Source organism: Panthera pardus, unplaced genomic scaffold, assembly GCF_024362965.1.
Source record: "Panthera pardus isolate Hobbes unplaced genomic scaffold, ASM2436296v1 HiC_scaffold_20, whole genome shotgun sequence".
In the NCBI taxonomy this organism is placed as follows: domain Eukaryota; kingdom Metazoa; phylum Chordata; class Mammalia; order Carnivora; family Felidae; genus Panthera; species Panthera pardus.
The window spans coordinates 24,665,542-24,687,181 of NW_026526766.1; the positions used below are offsets into that span (position 1 = coordinate 24,665,542).

At 39.0% G+C, this 21,640-nt stretch overlaps 1 protein-coding gene across 2 annotated transcripts in view; it reads right to left on the reverse strand.

Moving 5' to 3' along the window:
* Positions 1–21,339, reverse strand: part of UBQLN1 (ubiquilin 1) — a 45,365-nt gene extending 24,026 nt beyond the window's left edge. For both annotated transcript variants that reach the window (XM_019423551.2, XM_019423550.2), the window contains exon 1: positions 20,910–21,339. In XM_019423551.2, the coding sequence (XP_019279096.1) occupies positions 20,910–21,089 (180 nt within the window). In that variant the 5' untranslated portion in view covers positions 21,090–21,339. The remainder of the gene's footprint in view (positions 1–20,909) is intronic.
* Between the last annotated feature and the right edge of the window lie 301 nt (positions 21,340–21,640).

Here is a 21,640-nt window from a genome sequence, read left to right on the forward strand (position 1 = left end):
GGTTTTTTTTTTTTTTCAACTTTTTTTTTTTATTAATTTTTGGGACAGAGAGAGAGACAGAGCATGAACGGGGGAGGGGCAGAGAGAGAGGGAGACACAGAATCGGAAACAGGCTCCAGGCTCCAAGCCATCAGCCCAGAGCCTGACGCGGGGCTCGAACTCACGGACCGCGAGATCGTGACCTGGCTGAAGTCGGACGCTTAACCGACTGCGCCACCCAGGCGCCCCAGCAGTGGTTTTGAGTATATTTACAGATATGTGCAATCATCACACAATTTTAGAACATTTTCATCTTCTCTAAAAGAAACCAGTACCCTTTAGGTATCACCTCTCTATTCCCTCATCACTGCAACCCTTAGGAAACCACTAATCTACTTTCTATAGATTATTCTTGACATTTCACATAAATGCAATTATATAATATGTGGTCTTTGTAACTGGCTTCTTTTACCTAGCATAATGTTTTCAAGGTTCATTCATGTTGTAGCATGTATCAATATTTCATTACTTTTTACAGCCAAATAATATTCCATTGTATGGATATATGACGTTTTGTTTATTCATTCATCAAATGATGGGCATTTGAGTTGTTTCCACCTTTGGGCTCTTATAAAATAACGCTGCTATGAACATTTATATACAAGTTTTTGTGTGGACATAGGTTTGCATTTCTCTTGAGTATATACCTAGATGTAGCATTACCAGGTCATATGGTAACTCTTTGTCTTAACCATTTGAGGAACCACCAGAGTGTTATCCTAAGTGGCTGTGCCATTGTACATTCCCACCAGTAGTGTATAAGGATTCAATCTCTCCACATCCTCACCAATATTTATTACCTGACTTTTTAATTATAGCCATCCTGGTGGTGTTGATTGGCACTCTCCTGATAGCTAATGACAATGAGTATCTGTTCATGTGCTTACTTATATATTTTCTTTAGAGAACTATCCAAATTCTTTGCCCTTTTTGAAACTGACTTGTCTTTTTATTAAGGAGTTACAAAAATTCTTTATATAGTCCAGATACAAATCTCTTTCAGAGATAGGATTAGCAAAAAGAGATGACAGAACAAATTGAGACCTTTTAGTCTCAAATGGAAGACAATTTTAAAGCTGGACACCTGGGTCAATTAATTTAGCAGACCCAAGAGAACTGAACCCTGAACTGGCATTGCAGAAAGCTAATAGCTAGATCAGTCCCCAGCATATGTAGAATTCCCAGAAGACCAATACTGGTACCCCCAGAAGCTGAGGGCAGGGGGTAATGAAGTGAGAGATGCCTAAGGCTTAAAACAATGAGGATTACCTTCAAAGCCTCAGAAACAAGACACATACTCTAAGCAAGCAATTGCTTCCTCAAGCCCAACAAAAGACTGGAGGATTTTCTTCCTCTCTAGAAAGGGAACAAAGTCCTTGGACTAAAGAACGCATAAGGCACACTGAAAGCAGGAGTACATACTAAAATGAAGATTAAACACAGACATACTACATGCTCAGTCTTTCCCCCTTCACTTCACATCGATGAGACAATGCAGGGAGGGGGGCCTTCACCATCAGGCAGGAAGACTATAATATTATAGTGTCTCCAAGGAGAATCTAACTATTATAAAAGAAAAAAACTTACAGATACGGACATAAGAGTTCTTCCCAGTTACCCTGTAGCAGTGGTACCCAATGGGGGTGAGTGTCCCTATCAACCCTGGGACACATCTGACAAATTCTGAAGACATTTCTGCTTGTCACAATAAGGGTCAGTACCACTGGCGCCTGGTGGGTAGAGACCAGGCATGCTGCTAAACACCCTACAATGCCCAGGGCAGCACCAACAACAAAGAACTATCCAATTCAAAATGTCACTAACGACAAGGTCGCAAAACTGCACCAGGGCTATAGTTCTCAAAGTTCTGTCCGCAGATGAGCAGCATTCACTAGTACTAGGTTAACTTGGTAGAAATGCACATTCTCAGTCCCCACCCCATATTAACCAAATCAGAAACCCCAGGGATGGGGCTCAGCAATCTATAATCTAACAAACTTCCCAGATGATTCTGATGTACACTTAAGTGTAAGGACCACCGCCTGCTCTAGGTATAACAGATGCTCCCCAAAAATGTAGATAAAGAAACATATTAAATGTCATCAAAAGGATACAACCACACACACATGCAAAAAGTCCTCAACAAATAAGTTGCTAAGGAGGAAAAAGCAAAGAAAAACCTGTAGATGAAATTTTAAGTACACAAGGAACACTCACCAAGATAAGACCATAAATTGGGTAATAAAAAAAACCCTGGAGGGGTTCCTGGGTGGCTCAGTCGGTTAAGCATCCGACTTCAGCTCAGGTCATGATCTCATGGCTCATGAGTTCAAGCCCCTCGTCAAGCTCTGTGCTGATGGCTCAGAGCCTGGAGCCTGGTTCAGATTCTTTGTCTCCTCGCTCTCTGCCCCTCCCCCGCTCATGCTTTGTCTCTCTCTCTCTCTCTCAAAAATAAATTTAAAAACATTTTAAAAATTAAAAAAAAAAAGGAATAAAAGGGAACCACTTAGACCTGATAAAGTGCATGTAGGAAATATCTGCAGTTAACATCATACTTAACAGTGAACAACTGAATGCTTTCCCACTAAGATCAGGAACAAAGCAAGGATGCCCCCCCCCCGCCCCGAATCACCACTACCCCCCACAATCACCACTACTCTACTCAACACTCAATCACCCCTACTCTACTCAACATAGTATTGAAAGTCCCAGTCAAGGCAACAAGGCAGGAAAAGAAAGAATGGCATAGATACTGGAAAAGAAAAACAACAAAAACAAGCAATTTATCAGTCCCTTGCAATGTATGAGCCTTACCCACATCCCACTTCAGAAAGAAATCTCTTTATTTATTTTGGGAGGGAGAGGGGGAGGGGGGGGAGAGGGAGGGGGGGAGAAAGGGAGAGGGAGAGGGGAAGGGAGAGGGAGGAAGAGAGAGGAAGAGAGAGGAAGAGAGAGGAAGAGAGAGGAAGAGAGAGGAAGAGGGGGAGGGAGGGGGGAGGAAGAGAGGGGGAGGGAGGGGGAGGGAGAGGGAGGGAGGGAGGGAGAGGGAGAGAGAAAGACAGTGTAAGCTGGGGAGAGGCAGAGAGAGAATCTCAAGCAGGTTCCACACTGTCAAGGTCAGAGCCAGACGTGGGGCTGAAACTCATGAACCAGGAGATCATGACCTGAGCTGAAATCAAGAGTCAGACACTTAACCGACTTAGCCACCCATGCGCCCCGCAAGAAGTCTTTTTAAGCAAATGAGAAAACAAACCAGACTGACAAAAATTATCTGCAAAAGATCCATCAGATAAAGGACTGTTATCCAAAATATATGAAGAACTAAAACTCAACAGTAACAACCAATTAAAATACCCCAATTAAAAAAAAAAAAAGGGCAAAAGACTTTGATACCTCACCAAAGATGATAATACAAAATGCAAACAAGCCTGTGAAAGATATTCCACATCATATGCTATTAGGGAACTAAAATATAAAACAAGGAGATCGCACCATACTCTCATTGCAAGCAAGGATGTAGAACAGGAACTCATTCATGCTGATGATGTACCATTTGGTTTAGTCACTTTGGAAAACAGTTTGGCAGCTTCTTATAAAGCCAAACAATACTCTTACCATTTGATCCAGCAATTGTGCTCCTTGGCATTTACTCAAGGAAGTTAAGAACTTATGTCCACACAAAAGGAGAAAATCAGAAGCTAAGAAGTACTGACAAATGATAAAAGCTGCAAACTTATGTCCACACAAAAAACCTGCAAAGAGATGTTTATAGTTTTATTCATTACTGTCAAAACTCAGGAACAACCAAGATACTCTTCAGGTGAATAAATAAACTGTGGGATATCCAAACAATGGAATGTTCTTCAGTGCTAAATAGATATGTATTTATAAAATCATGAAAAGACATGAAGGAAACTTAAATGCATATTAGCAAGTCAAAACAGCCAATCTGAAGAGGCCACATACTGTAAATTCCAACAATACGACATTCTAGAAAAGGCAAAATTATGAGGATCAGTGGTTGCTAGGGGTTAGGAAAGGAAGACGGATAGGCAGAATACCTGTCATTACACATTTGTCAAAACCCACAGAATGTAAAAACACCAAGAGTGAGTCTTTTAAACTACAGACTTTAGGTGATACGTGTCAGTTGAGGTCCATAAATTGTAACAAATGTACTACTATGGAGTGCGGGGGTCAGGGGGAGCAGGGGTTATGGAACATTTACTTTCCACTCAATATAAAACTGCTCTAAAAGATAAAATTTTTTGAAAAAAGTAAAAAAATGTAATAAATTCATGCTATCATTATGCTAAAAAATCATTTTGTGACAACAGGGAAATTTTGAACTGATTAAATTAAGGAATTATTCATTGGTAAGGCAGGATAATGTATTGATGTCTTTTAAAAAGGCTCCTTATTTTTTAGAGATACATGCTGAAATATTAAGGGATGAAATAATATAATACATGAGAGAGGCATCAAAATGATGAGGAAGAGGGAGGTACCTTAAGGGAAAGTATACCTGAAACAAGACTGCCTTTAAGATCAACAGTCAAAGCTGAGTACAGGATTCCTGAAGGTGTAACTTATTGTTGTATCTACTCCTTTGACTTGAAATCACCCATAATTAAAAAAATTAAAAATTTAGAAAAGAAAACTGTAACAGGCCTAAAACTTTACATACAGAAAAAAAAAAATTCCCTCAAAATAAAACATTTTCAGACACACAAAAACAGATTTTGTTACCTGGCATACACAGACTACAGGAAATGTTAATGTGTTCCTCAGACAGAAGAAAATGATCCTAAATGAAGGAATAAAAATTGGAAAGGATATCTACACCAGTAAATCAAAATGAAAATTGGTTGTATAAAGCACTAATAATACAGCCTTGTGTTAGAAGAAAGTCAAGTCTAGTCCAGAGGTGCGTTAAATGGAGTTCAACTGTTCTAAGGTCCTTGCACTAACTGGGAAGAAGTACAAGTACTTAACAATTTAGACATTTTATAAATTAAAATGCATAAAATAATCTCTAGAATAACTACTAGAAGAATAGTAAAAAAGGCTTACATCTACCAACCTAATAAAGGGGATAAATGAGATAATACAAAAGAAAAAAAAACAGTATAAAACAAACAGGAAAAATAAAAATCAAACAGTATAATGGTAAATGTAAACCAAATTTAGCAGCAATTACATTAACAGACAGTATGTTAAAAAGACAACCAGACTGGATTTAAAAACAGCTTCATATTGGGGCACGTGGGTGGCTCAGTCAGTTGAGTGTCCGACTTCAGCTCAGGTCATGATCCCGTGCTTTGTGGGTTTGAGCCCTTCGTCGGGCTCTGTGCTGCAGCTCAGATCCAGGAGCCTGCCGGATTCTGTGTGTGTCTGTGTGTGTCTCTCTCTGCCCCTCCCCTGCTTGCACTCCGTCTCTGTCTCCCCAAAATAAATAAATATTAAAAAAAAATGTTTTTTAAACAACTTCACGTTGCTTAAAAGTGATATACCAAAACTGTAAAGAAAAAATACAAAGAATGGGTGTAACCAAAGAAAGTTACTGAGGCTATTCTAATCAACAAAACAGGCTTTAATACAAAAGCAACTAGGTCATTTCAACATGCTAAAGTGTTAAACTCACAAGATAAAGCTTTAAAAGTATAAAAGAAAAACAGACAAATCCAAAAGTAGTACAATAAGATCTCAGCACATTTACCTCAGTAACTGATAGAAAACAGGCCAAAAAAAAAAAAAAAAAAAAAAAAGTTAAAAAGATTTGAACATAATTAACAAATGACCTAACTGTAACATAGAGAACACTGCACTCAACAAATGCAGAATATACATCCTTTTTAAGTAAATTTATAAAATTAGACCATATACTCTGCCATAAAGCAAGTCAACATATTTCAAGTTAAACCAAGCATGTACTATGACCACATGCAAATTAAACACTATCGTGCAGGGGCGCCTGGGTGGCTCAGTCGGTTTAAGCGGCCAACTTCGGCTCAGGTCATGATCTCACGGTCTGTGAGTTCTAGCCCCGCGTCGGGCTCTGTGCTGACAGCTCAGAGCCTGGAGCCTGCTTCATATTCTGTGTCTCCCTCTCTCTGACCCTCCCCTGTTCATGCTCTGTCTCTCCCTGTCTCAAAAATAAATAAACGTTAAAAAAAAAATTTTTTTTTTAAACACTATTGTGCAATAAAATAGTACCAACAAGAGAAGTCAATAAAGTTCTGGTACAACTGTAAAAGATTTCCTAAGTGGTACCCAAAAAGATGTAACCATTTAAAAAAAAAAAAAAAGGCAGGGGTGCCTGGCTGGCTCAGATGGTTAAGCACCAGACTTCAGCTTGGGTCACAATCCCACGGTCGTGGGTTCAAGCCCTGCGTCGGGCTCTGTGCTGACAGCTCTGAGCCTGGAGCCTGTTTCAGATTCTGTGTCTCCCTCTCTCTACGCCCCTCCCCTACTCATGCTCTGTCTCTGTCTCTCAAAAATAAACATTAAAAAAGAAAAGGTAAAATAAATTGAACTATCATTATCAGATAAGCAACAGAGAGAAAATACCTAAAACACCAACAATCAAGAGAGCTTGAATCCAGACTTCATACAGGACGTGTACAAATCAACAAGTCAAAACCCAATTAAAAAATTATCAAGAGACTAAAATGAGAACTCACAAAATAAAAGCTAAATGGCTAACACACAGGAAAAGGTGCTTATCCTAATTAATTAACAATCAGGTAACTTCAAATTAAAACCAGTGATACACTCACAGGATGATTCGACTCAAAAGGCCAGGAAAGTGTTGTAGAGGATGTGGAATCCACATACATTACAGGTAGAAACATAAATTGGTATGTTTTGGAAAAATATTTTGAAGTAGAAGCTGAACTTACGCTTACCCTACTGACGCAACAATTTCACTTATGGTATTTTATCTAACAAATTATGTGTCCACAGGTACACCAACAGACATGTTCAAGGAAGCTCAAACCAGTATTCTTTGTTATTAGCCAAAAACATTACACAATCCAACTGTGCTTTAACTATAGAACTGTGGTATACTTAAGATATTACACACAATGACAACAAATGAACTACAGCCACATGTCATCATGAATCCCTCAATGCAGAGCAAACCCAATCACAAATAAAGATAAATTGTGTGATTTCATTTATATATAAAATTTTTATAAAGGGAGAGACAAAATCCATAATGTCAAAAGTGAGGATAGTAGTTACTTCTGGGAGGTGGTGGCTATAAGGGATCACAAGGTGACTTCTGCGGGATTGGACCTTTGTGCTAATACATGGAACTGTACATTCATGATGGGTGCATTCTTCTGTACTATACATCAATTAAAAATAGGTATAATAGTTGATTGTGAATACCCTACCCTAAGAAACAGAAAGAAATCAAAACACAGGAGACCAATTTTCCTGGGCACTCCAATTTCAAATGACTCAACTGGCCAGGAAGCTAACATAACTAACATATATACCTTGTCTGTGGTAGGTTATCTGAAAGGAACTGAAGATGAAGATGCTCTAGTTTTAGGTAGTGGACCAGATACAAGACATGGAAATCACAACAGAGACGATCACCCCAAAATAAGACATGGTGTTGCCTGTGAGCATCATATCTGGCAGAGACAGTTAAGACAGGTTATACAAAACAGCCATAACCTCAAAAGCTTAAAGAACAGCAGTGAATAGTTCAGTTGAGCCCTTAGTAATATTTAAGGACTGGAATCCTCCTAATGTCAGTATCTGAAGGATAATCAGAGCTTTCTGGACAGACCAGATGCATGACACACAGTTGAAAAAGCATTTACATGAATCATTATTTGATTAAGCAGCGAAAATGTGCCTGGCACTATATACACATTATCTCATTCAATCCTCACAACAAAACCCCCAGAAACCAAACGAGTCCTGACAGACTCATAAAAAAACACTTTCTCTTACAGGATTCCAGCACTGTTGAAATAGGATCCTCCAATCTCATGGAACTCTTGGTTCTCAGGGGCACCTAAGGCAATTGGAGTAGGAGTTCATAGCACTTCATAGTCAAACTTGGAAAACATCATGTTAGAAATGGTGACAGAGTTCAACTATACCTCTGGTACTAGACAAAGGGAAACTGTAGAATCTATCAATTATAATCCAGTTCTTATAAAAATAAATTGTAAATTTTGAACCAATGTCAAACAACTGAGACATCAGAACCACTATGAACCCAACTAGAAGACTAATGTAATATTATAGAAGACTGAAGTGACTATTCTGAGTAAATTATCCAAAGCTTGGAATAAACTAGCAAAACCAAGGAATTAACAATTCAATTCAGCTGCCTGCCATTCCATTTAAAACAAAAGTGAATAAACCTTACTTTTAATTGTACCATTTCAAACAGATATGATATGCTTTTCCAATACTCTATGCTGTATTTTAGAAAACTTTAATCCAAATATGATCAATGTAAACAATGTTATGTTTTTATAGAAAGTCCCAAACTCTGCATACTTCAGATTTCCTTAAACTCTTATTCTGAACCATTTAGGTAGAGGGAAACAGTTTCAGCTTATAGTGGCTTCAAAATTTCCAAAACCATTTCTAACATTTGAACTTTTACCTCCATGTCTGTTTTATTTATTATATCACACTTTTACTGAACAAGAGAAAATCAGAGACTAAGCACTACTGACAGAAAAAAAAGGGGGGGAGGGCGCCTGGGTGGCTCAGTCGGTTAAGCGTCCGACTTCGGCTCAGGTCATGTTCTCATGGTTCGTGAGCTCAAGCCCCATGTTGGGCTCTATGCTGACAGCTTGGAGCCTGGAGCCTGGAGCCTGCTTCGGATTCTGTGTCTCCCTCTCCCTCAGCCCCTCCCCCACTTGTGCTCAGTCTCTGTCTCTGTCTCTCTCTCAAAAATAAACATTAAAAAAAAGAAGAAAAAAATAGCAATCTTGAAAACTGTCAAAGCTGTTTTAGACAGTCCTCTGCAGCAACATAAAACTTATGCAACAAATTATATAAAATGTTTCCATCTATCTAGGGAAGAATCTTAACCATAAAGGAAAGATTTTTGTAATTTCCTTTAGTTATTTCTAAACTAGATAGATAGATATTCCTATTTTTGTCCTTAGGCCCACGTGGCAACCACTAACTCAAAATGAAAAATATATGCTAGAATAGGCCTCTAAGGATCCATATTTCCTGTAAGTTTCCTATTCTGTTCTTGCACTGACAACCTACAGTAATAACCAATGGGCCAAACAGTTGAAAACCTGAAGTACTAGACATTTTCCCAATAACCAGAAGAATCAAAATCAAATAAGTAATTTAAGTTAATGGTTTGAAATCAACCCAGCATGTACAAAACAGTCGGGAGCCACTTCTCTCAACATCATCCAAAGACAGATGTTATCGATTATCCAGCTAACCGAAGTTTACCCCTGTGTGATCACCAAAATCATTTTACATTCTACTGAGTATAATGAAACTTTTTGATAGTGCTGAGTTACTGCTGCATACATCAATTGCTGTTCTGCAATACAGTGACACTGTTCCAGATTCACTCTTAAGGTGTCCTGTATCTGCTTTTTTACCAGGCTGTCAGTTCTTAGCTTGACAGCATACCTCCTCTTCCCTCTAAATTTGCTATTTTTAAGGGGAGCAAGAGGCAAACAGGTAATCAAGAATTAGAAACCCATATAAAATAGAATGCTGAGATAATCTGAAATGAAAATGTATGCTTTAGTATATCAACTTTTATGAGAACAATCTCAGCTGTTCAGGGCCCACTTCACTTGATTCCCTGTTCTTGACTGACTGGAGGAAGAAAATCTCTCTCTCTCTCTCTCTCTCTCTCTCTCTCTCACACACACACACACACACACACACACACACTTGCAGTGAGGGGAGGGAACAAACTGGTAAGAAACAAAGACTGTTTTTGAAACATTTAGACCTGAATTCAAATCTTGGTTTTGCCACTTACAAGTTGTTACCTTGAGGACACTCTGACCCGAGGTTTCCTTATCAGTAAAATGGAGGTAATATTTATTCTGCAGGGTTGATGGGAGAATTAAGAGATATATGTAAAATGCCTGGGGGCAGAGTACTCACACACACACACACACACACACTCTACATTCTAACCCAATTATGTGAGTATAAACTGAATTATAACCATTTAAAATTAAGTTAATCTGATTTTAAGTTGGCTAAAAGAAAAACTATCATCCTTTACAAATATCCCACAACTGAACCTTGCCTTTTACTGGGGGGTGGGGGGGCAAGTAGAAACACTTTGCAACCTTTACAAAGAAACTCTGAATACTAAAACATACATATTAATTGTATTTCTTGCAGAACCACATATTAATAGCATTCAGCAAGAATTTTCTAAATAGTTATCTAATAATATACTGCATTCAAACACTTGCTATGTGTTTTCTAAGTCACCAAGTCTTGCAATCAGTTCCTCATTCAATATTGCTAAGATCTCTTGAAAAAACTCCATATTCAATAAATCATCTTATGTAATAGCTCATCCAGTTATCTCTCCAAATACCTGATGTCTGTCTGAGTAACCTTGTTAGTATTCTCATTAAAAAACATTGCATAAATCTTACACAAAGATGTCAAGTATGAGAAATACGACACAGACAACTACATAGGAAAAGGGCACCTTCTTATAAAATTGAACACTCAGCCATAAATATTATGATACATTATCCATAAAATATACATAAAATATTTTTACATAAAATACATAAAATATTTTTAAGAGTCTCTATGATTTAAATCTGACAAAGAATAGCAAACTAAATGTTCGACTATTCACATGCTAGGATACTATTAAAGCTTCCTTCTACTGTAAAAAACTAAGACTCCATTCACTAGCAAACAAAAGGGTGAAGGAGGAATGAAACCAATACAAGTAGAGCATGTAACTCTGAGCCAGGTACTTTATACATATTATCTCATGAAACCCTCCAAACAATCTAGTGAAGCAAGTATTATATCACATGTTAAAAACGTTGCCAATGATGTGGATGGAACTGGAGGGTATTATGCTAAGTGAAATTAGTCAGAGAAAGACAAAAATCATATGACTTCACTCATATGAGGACTTTAAGAGACAAAACAGATGAGCATAAGGGAAGGGTAACAAAAATAATATAAAAACAGGGAGGGGGACAGAACAAAAGAGAGTCATAAATATGGAGAACAAACTGAGGGTTACTGGAGGGGTTGTGGGAGGGGGGATGGGCTAAATGGGTAAGGGGCATTAAGGAATCTACTGAAATCAGTGCTTCGCTATATACTAATTTGGATGTAAATTTTAAAAAATAAAAAATAAAGTTAAATCAAAAAAAAAAAAAAATGTTGCCAATGAGGCTCAAAGGTAAAAGCACCTTGCTCAAAGATCTCTCCAATTCCAGAGTCCATGTTCTCTCCAAACTGCAGACCACATTTCAATATACTTACATTAATATGCCAATATACATTTCCCCCTTTCTCAAAATACTAACAAAACTTTATGAATAATAAATAAATAATAGTGGAATAAGTTCGTTCCACATATGCCAATATGGAAAGACCACAAACAAGTGAAGACAGTAAAGTGTGGGTAACGATCCATCTGCCTAACAAGAATAAATAGAATATTATATATGAGTACACAGATAAATACTTTTCTAGGCAGAATCTCCAAGAGTTTAAAAGCTATGAAATTTTTTACCAAATCCATTACACCCAAGTCTAGAATCTATAGCAGCTGCTTAACCAGTAAGTAAGTAAACCAAGCAGTCTATGTTGTCATATCTAGAAGACATCAAACTAGCTCATAATAGCAAAATCTACCTGGAAAAAACAGAGTTCTGATCTTCTAGGGTAATGAAAATATTCTGCAAATCAAAGGAACACACATATACACATTATCATACCTATAATGAATGGAACGTTCTGTATGCTAACCCAAAACTTTTTGCATCAAACAGATTTACAGATGATATCAACTTTAGTCCCTAAAAAAATTCCAATCCGAATTTAATGAAAAATATTTTTAAATAGTGGAAGCTGTTCTCACAGAAAAAACTGAAATAATGCCATTAGACATTTAATTACACTAAAAATAAACATCACGTTTTTGTAAACAAATCACAGTTAAAAATATCCTCAAATAAGTACAAAATATTGCAAATAAATCTTTAAAACACTATTTGCTCACTCAATAAATACCAGTATTACTCAGTATGTGCCAAGCACCATGGGATTAGGAGGTAAGCAAGACAGCCCCTACCCCTGCAAATTCAGTATGGGGTAGGGAGGATAAAGTCCATATAATCACAAAATGGTATCACAAATAATTGGTAAGTTTGATTGGTAAGTCCAATCAAACTCTGATAAACTGGTAAATCCAATCAAACTCTGATAAACATTTAAATAAATTTTAATCATTGTATTGTACACCTGAAACTAATAATATGTTAACTAAACTGTATAATAACTAACTGGAATTTAAATAAAACCTTTTTAAAATATAAATAAGTAAACTTTAAGGCTCTAAATCCAGCCAGAGAAAAGTCAAGGCAGCCTGGAGTAGTGGTTAGGTGTGAGCTCCAAAGTTAGTCACTGGGTTTGAATCTAGGCTCCACTATTTAATAGGTAAATGAATTTGATCACATCAACCTGAGTCTGTTTCTTCATTTAAAAAAAAGGGGGAGGGGGTAAATAATACTTTCATCATAAAGTTGTGAAACTTGGGGCTCCTGCGTGGCTCAGTGGGTTAAGAGCCTGACTTTTGATTTCAGCTCAGGTCACAATCTCACAGTTCGTGATATGAAGGCCCATATCGGGCTCCAAACTGACACTTCAGAGCCTGATTGGGATCCCGTCTTTCTGCCCCTCCCCTGCTCGGGTGTGCACAGGCACCTGTACTCTCTCTCAAAATAAATAAATCAACATTTAAAAAATAAATAAAATAAAGTTGTGAAACTTAAAAAAAAAAAGGTACTGTATTACACCTTGATAAGCCTAGAATACTAGCTATTATGTTACTATCATTAGCAGCATTGTTAAAGGCCCAGAGAGGCAAAGAGCTAGTGAGTGATATTTGGGGTAAGAAAGACATACAGATGGCTGAAATGCAGTGAATAATAGAGAAGAGATTGGCAGGGAGCAAAACATGAAGACTCTATTAGCTGTGCTATGTGATTCAGAAGTCTCTAGCCACATGTGGCTAGTCCAAATTGAGATGTGCTGTAAGTATAAAATACACACCAAATTTTGAAGACTTAGTATGAAAAAAAGGTAAAATATCTCATTTTTAAAGTCTATTTACATGTTGAAATGATATTTAGGATACACTGGATTAAACAAAACATATTATTAAAATTACAATACCCAAAAGGTAGACCAATGCAAGTGTCCATCAACCGATGAATGGATACACAAAACGTGGCAAGTACATACAATACAGTGTTATTCAGCCTTAAAAAGGAAGGAAATTCTAACATCTGCTACAACAGTGATGAAACTTGAGGATTTTATACAAAGTGAAATAAGTCTTAAAAGGACAAATACTTATGATTCCACTTTTATGACATACCTAGAGCAGTCAAATTCAGAGACAGAAAGTAGGATGCTTGTTGCCAGGGGCTGGTGGGAGGGGAATGGGTAGTTATTGTTGAATAATATACAGTTATTGTTTAATAAATAAGGTACAGTTTTGCAAGATGAAAAGAATTCTGTAGACGGATGGTGGTAATGGTTGTACAAAAATGTCACTGAATTACACACTTAAAAATGGTTGAGTGTATTTAAGGGGTGCCTGGGTGGCTCAGTCGGTTGAGCATCCAACTTCACCTCAAGTCATGATCTCATGGCTCATGAGTTTGAGCCCCACGTTGGGCTCTGAGCTCAGAGCCTGGAGCCTGCTTCCCATTCAGTGTCTCATTCTTCTCTCTGCCCCTCCCCCACACATAGGGGCGCGCGCTCTCTCTCCCTTCCTCCCTTAAAAATGAACGTTAAGAAAACCTATTTAAAAAATGGTTAAGTGTATTTTAACCACAATAAAAAAAATTTTCACTGTCCTTTTAAGTGACTATGAAAAATTTAAGTTACATGAGGCTTACATTAAATTTCTACTGAACAACACTATACGTAAGCCATGGTAAAATTTTCTAGTGAGAAAGGTTTTGAGCACTAATGTGACAAGATCTAGAACAGTAAGCCCTAATGCCTTAAGGCAGAAGTCAGCAAACTTTCTGTAGAGGGCTAGAGAATAAATATTTTCAGTTCTGTGGATCATATGGTCACTCTGAAAGCAATCATTAATAATAATATAAGTAAATGGACATGAAGGCCCAGTATAGTTGCGCCTCCAATTATATATAGAGATACCTTAAAGCACCATATAGACACCTTAAGGCAGGTATCCATATAACTTAAGGTTATCTATCCACTGTAATCAATAGCTCCTACCAGCTCAGACTGCTAAGTTTTCAGGAATTTTGAGAGCCAGTTTTAATATTGGTAGCTTACTTTCTGACAGGGTAAGAGTATTTACACCGTGATAATCAGCAAACACTACAATTCAGTGCTGACTTTCCTGAAGAAGTGGTTGACAAACATTTACCAGCACACCACTGACTGTATTAACTTCTTTCCTATGCATTTAAAATTGTATTACTTATGAACAATCTTTGAGAAAAATGGATAATCACATGACAGTCATTCTGTGTTCTGTGGTTCAGATGGAGATGATCAGCTGAGAAAAGCTATTCTAGAAGAATTACGTTCCAGCAACCAGAAACAAGTGGAACATTCTGAAGCACTCAAGAGTTGTGCTTGGAAAGTGGTAACCTAAGAGAAGAGCAGTTTAAGACAAAGCTGTGAGAAGGGCAAGAAGCCATGAGGTTATGTATATACTGCACCCAATAAAGGCTCAATAACTGGCAGCTATTATTAAATACCTATTATTGTGCATAATGGTCTAGATTCATTTGTAAACAAATATTTACTGAGCCCAAACTATGTGCTAGGCTTTGATAACAATGATGAACAATCACACATTTGTCTTTAGTTTTAGTTTTAGAAACAAGCATTATTCAAATAATCACATAAATACTAAATTTTGATGAATTACGACCAAAAAACAGAGTGCTGTGAAAAAATACAACAGGGAATACCAATCTAGTCTAGACAATCAAGGATACTTCTCTGAGAAAGTGATCTTTGCATGGAAATTAAGGGATGAGTGGGAAGAGGCAGAGTAGGAGGCATTCCAGGTAGCAAGAACAAACTGCAAAGTCCTGAGGCAGGGAAAAAATGTAACACGGTCAAGGAACTAAAAAGTCGGTATGACAAGAGTCAAGCTACCAAGGAGGAAAGAACACATCAGAATGGAGAGGTAGGTAGAACTCAGATGTTGCTGACAACTGTGGAAGAGAAAAATCCCCACCTGACCATTTCCTACCAACTCTGGGTCAATGAAGAGTATAAGACCAGGGGTGTGCTCTCCTGGCAGGAGAGCACATAGGGCCTCAAGGCCATGTTATGAAAGTCTAAGATCAATGGGGAGCTATAAGTTTCAAGTAGAGGGTAACATGATCTGATTAAAGTTTTTTTCAGAGGCTGCTGTAGGAGTGAATGAATGTCTGGGAGGGAGCAGCCAGAGAAGTGGGGAGACTCACCAACAAGCTACTGTAAGTTTCTAGGCAAGAGGAAATGACAACTTAGTGGAGTCAATCCTCAATGTTGTAAGTACCTATTTAATCTATTAGATGCTCTCCTTCTAACAATTTTTGGTTTAGGATATACCACTTTGTAAATGTGAAACCTGAGTTTTTGTTTATGCAGGTTATATCTACTGATGTTTGCTATATTAAAAATTAAAACTGAGGCATCTTTAAATATTCATTTAAAAATAATAAATTCATTACATGTCAATATAAATAACATTCTTATAAAAAGTAACTCTATTTCCCCAGTGTGAAGAGTAGCATAGTTTTAAATTTTTGCAGATTACTTTAGTCTCATAACAGAAGACAACTGGATTTTCACATCTGTTGCAATATCCCACATCTTACAGCTTCTGAAAAAGTGTTGTTGATTTTTGAGAGAATTAGAGTGAGAAATACAAATAACAGAAATCTTATGAAAACAGTTTTGATCTCATGATCCTCTTAGAAGGGTACTGGGGACCCCCCCAGACCACACTGAGAACTGCTGTTTGCGCAATAGGAAGCCAAGTAATCACGATGAGATACCACTTCACAGCCAACTAGGATGGTGATAATCAAAGACAGACAATAACAAATGTTACAGGGAATGGAATCCTCATGCATAGCTGGTGGAAATATAAAATGGTACGGCCACTTTGGAAAATAGTTTGGCAGTTCCTCAAAAGTTAAACATAGAGCTACAACATGACCCAGCAGTTCCACTCATAGGTACACATTCAACAAAAACAGATGTCCACACAAAACCTTCTGAGTTATTCACAGAGCATTATTTAGAATGGTCAAAAAGAACAACCCAAATGTTCATTAACTGATGAATGGAGAAATAAAATGTGATATATGCCCACAAAGTGGAATATTATTCAGCAATAAAAAGGGAGAACTAATAAATGCTTTAACATGAAGGAACCTTGAAAACATTAAGTGATAGAAGCCAGGCACAGGTTTTCAAAATCTGCTGTATTTTAACACTTCCAGCACATTCCAAAACAGTTCAACCATATTTTAAGCATTCAACAGCCAGATGGGCTGGTAGTACCAAAGTGGAGAGCACAGTTCTGGACCCATCATAAAGTATAATGTTCAATGTTTATAATAATGACCCTGATACACTGCAATTTCCCTTAGCAAGATAAGGCTCAATTATATGCAATACAATATTTATGTTACACTGATAGTTTTCTAAAAGTTTCAAGTGATGAAAAAAATTAACTTTATTTTGCGAGAGAGAGAGAGCACGCATGCAGCCGCATGTGAGCAGGGTAAGGTCAGAGACAGGAAGAGAGAGAATTCCAAGCAGGCTCTGCGCTGTCAGTGCAGAGCCCAATGCGGGGCTCGATCTCATGAACCGTGAAATCACAACCTAAGCCAAAATCAAGAGTCAGACGCTTAACCACTGAGCCACCCGCGTGCCCTGAAAATGTTTTCTAAAACTTGAATATAGGCTGCCTGAATATTTCAGGTAACTGTATTTCACCATCTTACACTACAACCTAGAGGGCTTACAGAATCCCAGAACAAGCTAGTTAGATGTTCCCTGGAAGCTCCTGTCCATTCTCTGCACTAATTTTAATGACTCATTCACACACACACACACACACACACACACACGTGCGTGCGCCCCCGACCCCCATTCTGGACTTCATCTCACTTGTTGACATTTGGAGGTCCTCAAACTATTTCCCATAGCAGAAAACGAATAATTAATAGAAAAATAATCTCATACACAGGGACTTTGTGCCACTATACACTTAAACTATTTTTTTTTATCTACTTATGTAAACCCCTATTAACAAAACCACCTTGAAACACACAGGTAAGTTCACATTCTAACTACCTTTAGTTAGAAATTTAAACATTACTCAATTGACTGCTCGCTGAAAAGTAAATGTCCCTTTAATTTTAAAAAAGTGTTGTTATCAACCCCAAACAAGTAATATTAAATACCAACTGTATTAAGGTATCCTGTTTCTGCCTGTTGGTTATACACACTCAAACAGAACCTGAGGGCAAAACAGGAAAATTAGTTACTACCTGACAACATATTTTACAACTGACCCAGAAAGCTTAGTTTTATCCAATTATTAGAACATTCATATAAATACCATTTCAGCATAATGTACTAACAGAATTTACATTACACAGAAACACTTACTGAAAAAGATTCCAAATTGTAGAATACGGAATTTGCCTGACAGAAAACCTATGCCTTCAATGCTCTCCTTTTAGAATTCTATCTTTATCTCTAAGATTAAATTTTTCAGTTTGAAATATTTCCCAATTTTTTACTGAACATGGAATCTTAGTATCATCAAATATATTTTAATGACAAATTTTAATCTGTAACATATAGTTTAAATCTATTAAACCCTCTAAGAAAAATTTAAGGTACAAAATGACATACTTTATTGTGCTTCAGGTAGAATTTTACAAATCATCTGAAAACTGCTTTTCTTATACTCACATATTTTCTTGTGTTTTCCTTAACACATATAGTTAGACCCCACAAGACAGTTTAACTTGTCTTCAGGTTCTTGATGCAGTGTCACGTGTTTTTTATCATGTTTTCTGCTTCAATATAAAGCATTTTTCAGAATAAAAATTCCACTGCCATCAGAGTAAGTTGCTTTGGAAAAGCTTTAATTTTATCAAAATTTTACTTTGGTGACAGAATAGAAAAATTAAAATTTCCACAGAATTTGGAGCACCTGGGTGGCTCAGTAGGTTAAGCATCTGACTTGGGTTCAGATCATGATCTCATGGCTCGGGAGTTCAAGCCACACGTCAGGCTCTGTGCTGACAGCTGAGCCTGGAGCCCACTTCAGATTCTCTGTCTCCCTCTCTCTCTGCCCCTCCCCTGCTCATGGCTCTTTCTCTCTGTCCTTCAAAATAAATAAACATTAAAAAAAATTTTTTTTAATAAATAATAAAATATCCACAGAATTTAAAATTCTAACTTCACCGTCACAAGATGTAAAAACAATCCTACAGACAGAACATCATCAAAAGACTTAAATGATTTTTTCTATTTATAAAATACTGATTTTTTTTCTTAGCTTATACAATAAAATGCTGAAAGCAGGTAGGAAGGTAGAAACCTGAACTAGGAATCCTAGAAAGAAGACCCCAGGGCTTCAAGAGATAATATGGCTACACACACACTAGAAAAGCTAAAATGTAAAGACTGACACTATCAAATGCTGGCAGGGATGTGGAGCAACAGGAACTCCCAAGCACCTTTGGTGGAACTGTAAGTTGATAGAAGCTCTTTTTAAAAACATGGCTGCTTATAAATCTAAAGCTACAACTATCCTATCACCCAGTCATTCCACTTCTAAGTATTTTACAAGAGAAAACGCATCTGTCCAACAACAACAAAAGTTGTACATGGGTGTTCACAGCAACCCACCACAAGTAACCCAGGTAGTCCTCAACAAGAGACTGCAGAAATTATGATGTATTCATACAGTGGAAAACAAAGCAATAAAAAGAAATTGAAAGCACACACAAGAATTAATCTCAAAACATTATGCTGACTGAAAAAATCTTCTGTGAAGTTGCAGAACAGGGAAAACTAATGGCAAAAAAAAATCAAAACAGTGGTGGATGGAGGGGAGTGACTGAAGGGACTGGCAAAGAGCAAGAAGGAAATTTCTAGTCAATTATAAAGTTCTACATCTTGAGAATTATAAAGTTCTACAGCTTTGAATGACACAGGTGTATGTATGTGTGAAAAGCATTTAATGATATTTGCAACTTACTCTGAAATGCATCCAAAAAATAAAAGTGACTATTAAATGATTAGTTGTGTGATAGAGCAAATACAGCAAAATGTCAACTGCAGGTGACGAACATCAGGAATGTTCACTGTACAATTCTTTCAACTTTCCTGTATGTTGGAAAATACAAAAATGTTAAGGGAAATTTTTATAGAATACAAAAAAAAAAAAAAAAAGGTGATTCAGAGTAGGTGATAAAAGTTTCTCACTTGATGACACAGTCTATTTACTGCTTTACAAAACACACCACCTTTCAGAACTATATAAACCAATATCCCAATCGTTCACTGGGGGTTAGGAGGGGACTTATAGGTACATTTCAGGAACTGGTTCCTCAGAACCTGTTCACATTATCTGAGATGATCAGGGATCCATTCGACAATTATGGGAAATACTCTGAGATGTATATTCAACAAAAAGCTAAAACGAATTTGTTGAATTCTTCAAGATTCTTAATTAAACAGCAAAGTTTGTATACCTGAACAGATTTTACGTAGTAAGTCATTTGGTGATATTCTCTATTAACTCCAATTTTGTTCTTTTATTCGATTGTAACTGCTAGTATCTGCAAAACGTGGCTATCATCCCTCTAAAAGCAAACAAAAACCTTCCCAACGACTAGCACCTAAGGGATGATAGATAAATATACTAAAAAGAAAACAGCAAGTCATCAATGAAAGTCATCCACCTTTCTCCTCAAACCTAGTACTATTAAGATGTGAGACTGAAAGCGATTTCTACGTCACGGTTAATTTTTTTCTTGAAGATTGAAAGGTAGCAATTGCAGCAATCAAAACGCAAAACTAAAGGTACACGTGCTCCCCACCCCAAAATCTGCCTAAACCCGCAGGCAGGTAAAACAATGAGCACTCCACCCCCACCCCCACCCCCTTTTTTTTTTTTTAATTCATGAGACAAAACCGCAGAGGAGGCTAGAGCGAACCCTCGCCCTAGCCCAGCCTCCACCCCGCCCGGAGCCCGGCGGTGGTCCCTTTCCTTTGTGAGGAGCCGGAGGGAGGCGGCGGGGGGCGGGGAGCTGGGGGAGGAGGCTGGTGGTCGGCGGACGCTGGAGCAGGAGGAGGGCGCGGAGGGAAGCGGCGTCGGCGCGTCCCACAAACAGGCCGCGGGGCCCCGCCACAAGCCTCTGCGGTGTCCCAAGAAGCACACCCAGACACTTGGGTGTGATCTAATTCGGGAAGACACCCGCGAGAGGGGCCGAGCGCACCTCGGGGGGACGATCCCTTCCCAGGCCCTTCCGAAACCGTCTCCTCCCGCCGCGGGCGGAGGTCCTGTCGCCACCCCCACCCGGGCCCGAGGCCAGGGCGGCCCTCACCTGCTGGACGGAGCTATTCTCGGGCACGGCGAACTCCTCCTTCTCCTTCGGGGTCTTCACGGTGACTTTCATGATCTTGGGCTCCGCGGAGGCAGCGGCCGCGGGGGCGCCGGCACCTTCGGCCGCGGCGGCGCTGTCCTGGGAGCTCGGAGGGCCGCCGCTTTCACCACTCTCGGCCATGGCGGCGGCGGCGGTGACTCAGGCGCGCAGGAGGGAGCGGGCGAGCGAGGGGGAGCCAGCAGACGGCAGAGCCGGCCGGCCCGGGCAGTGGAGAATGCTGGGCACGCCGCCTCAGTGACAACGGGTGCAGGGCCGCCCTGGCAGGCGAGGGGCCGCGGAGCTCGGTGTAGGCTCCGGCGCAGGCCCGGGTCGGGCGCTCGGCAGCCGCCGTGTGTTCAGACGCCGCTCGGTCGCAGCGACATCCGCAGCCGCCGCCGCTCTTCCTCCTCCCCGCCCCTCCCCCCACGTCCCTCGGCCGGCGCCGCGCGGGGCACGCCGGGTAACTCAGCTGGCGGCGTCGCCGAGTCATGCCCGGCCGGCCCTCCTTCCAGCTCCGGCTGCTTTACTTTCCCTCTCCCGCTCCATTGCTCAGACGGTGGGCGCAGCCAGAATGGAGGACTAAAAGCAAATTGGGGTGGGGGAAGTCAGTTCTTTCATTTCATTCCCTTCGCCAAAAAAATTAGGTAGGGGGTTCTGGGAAGCACTGTAACGGCGCGCTGTGATGACCTCAC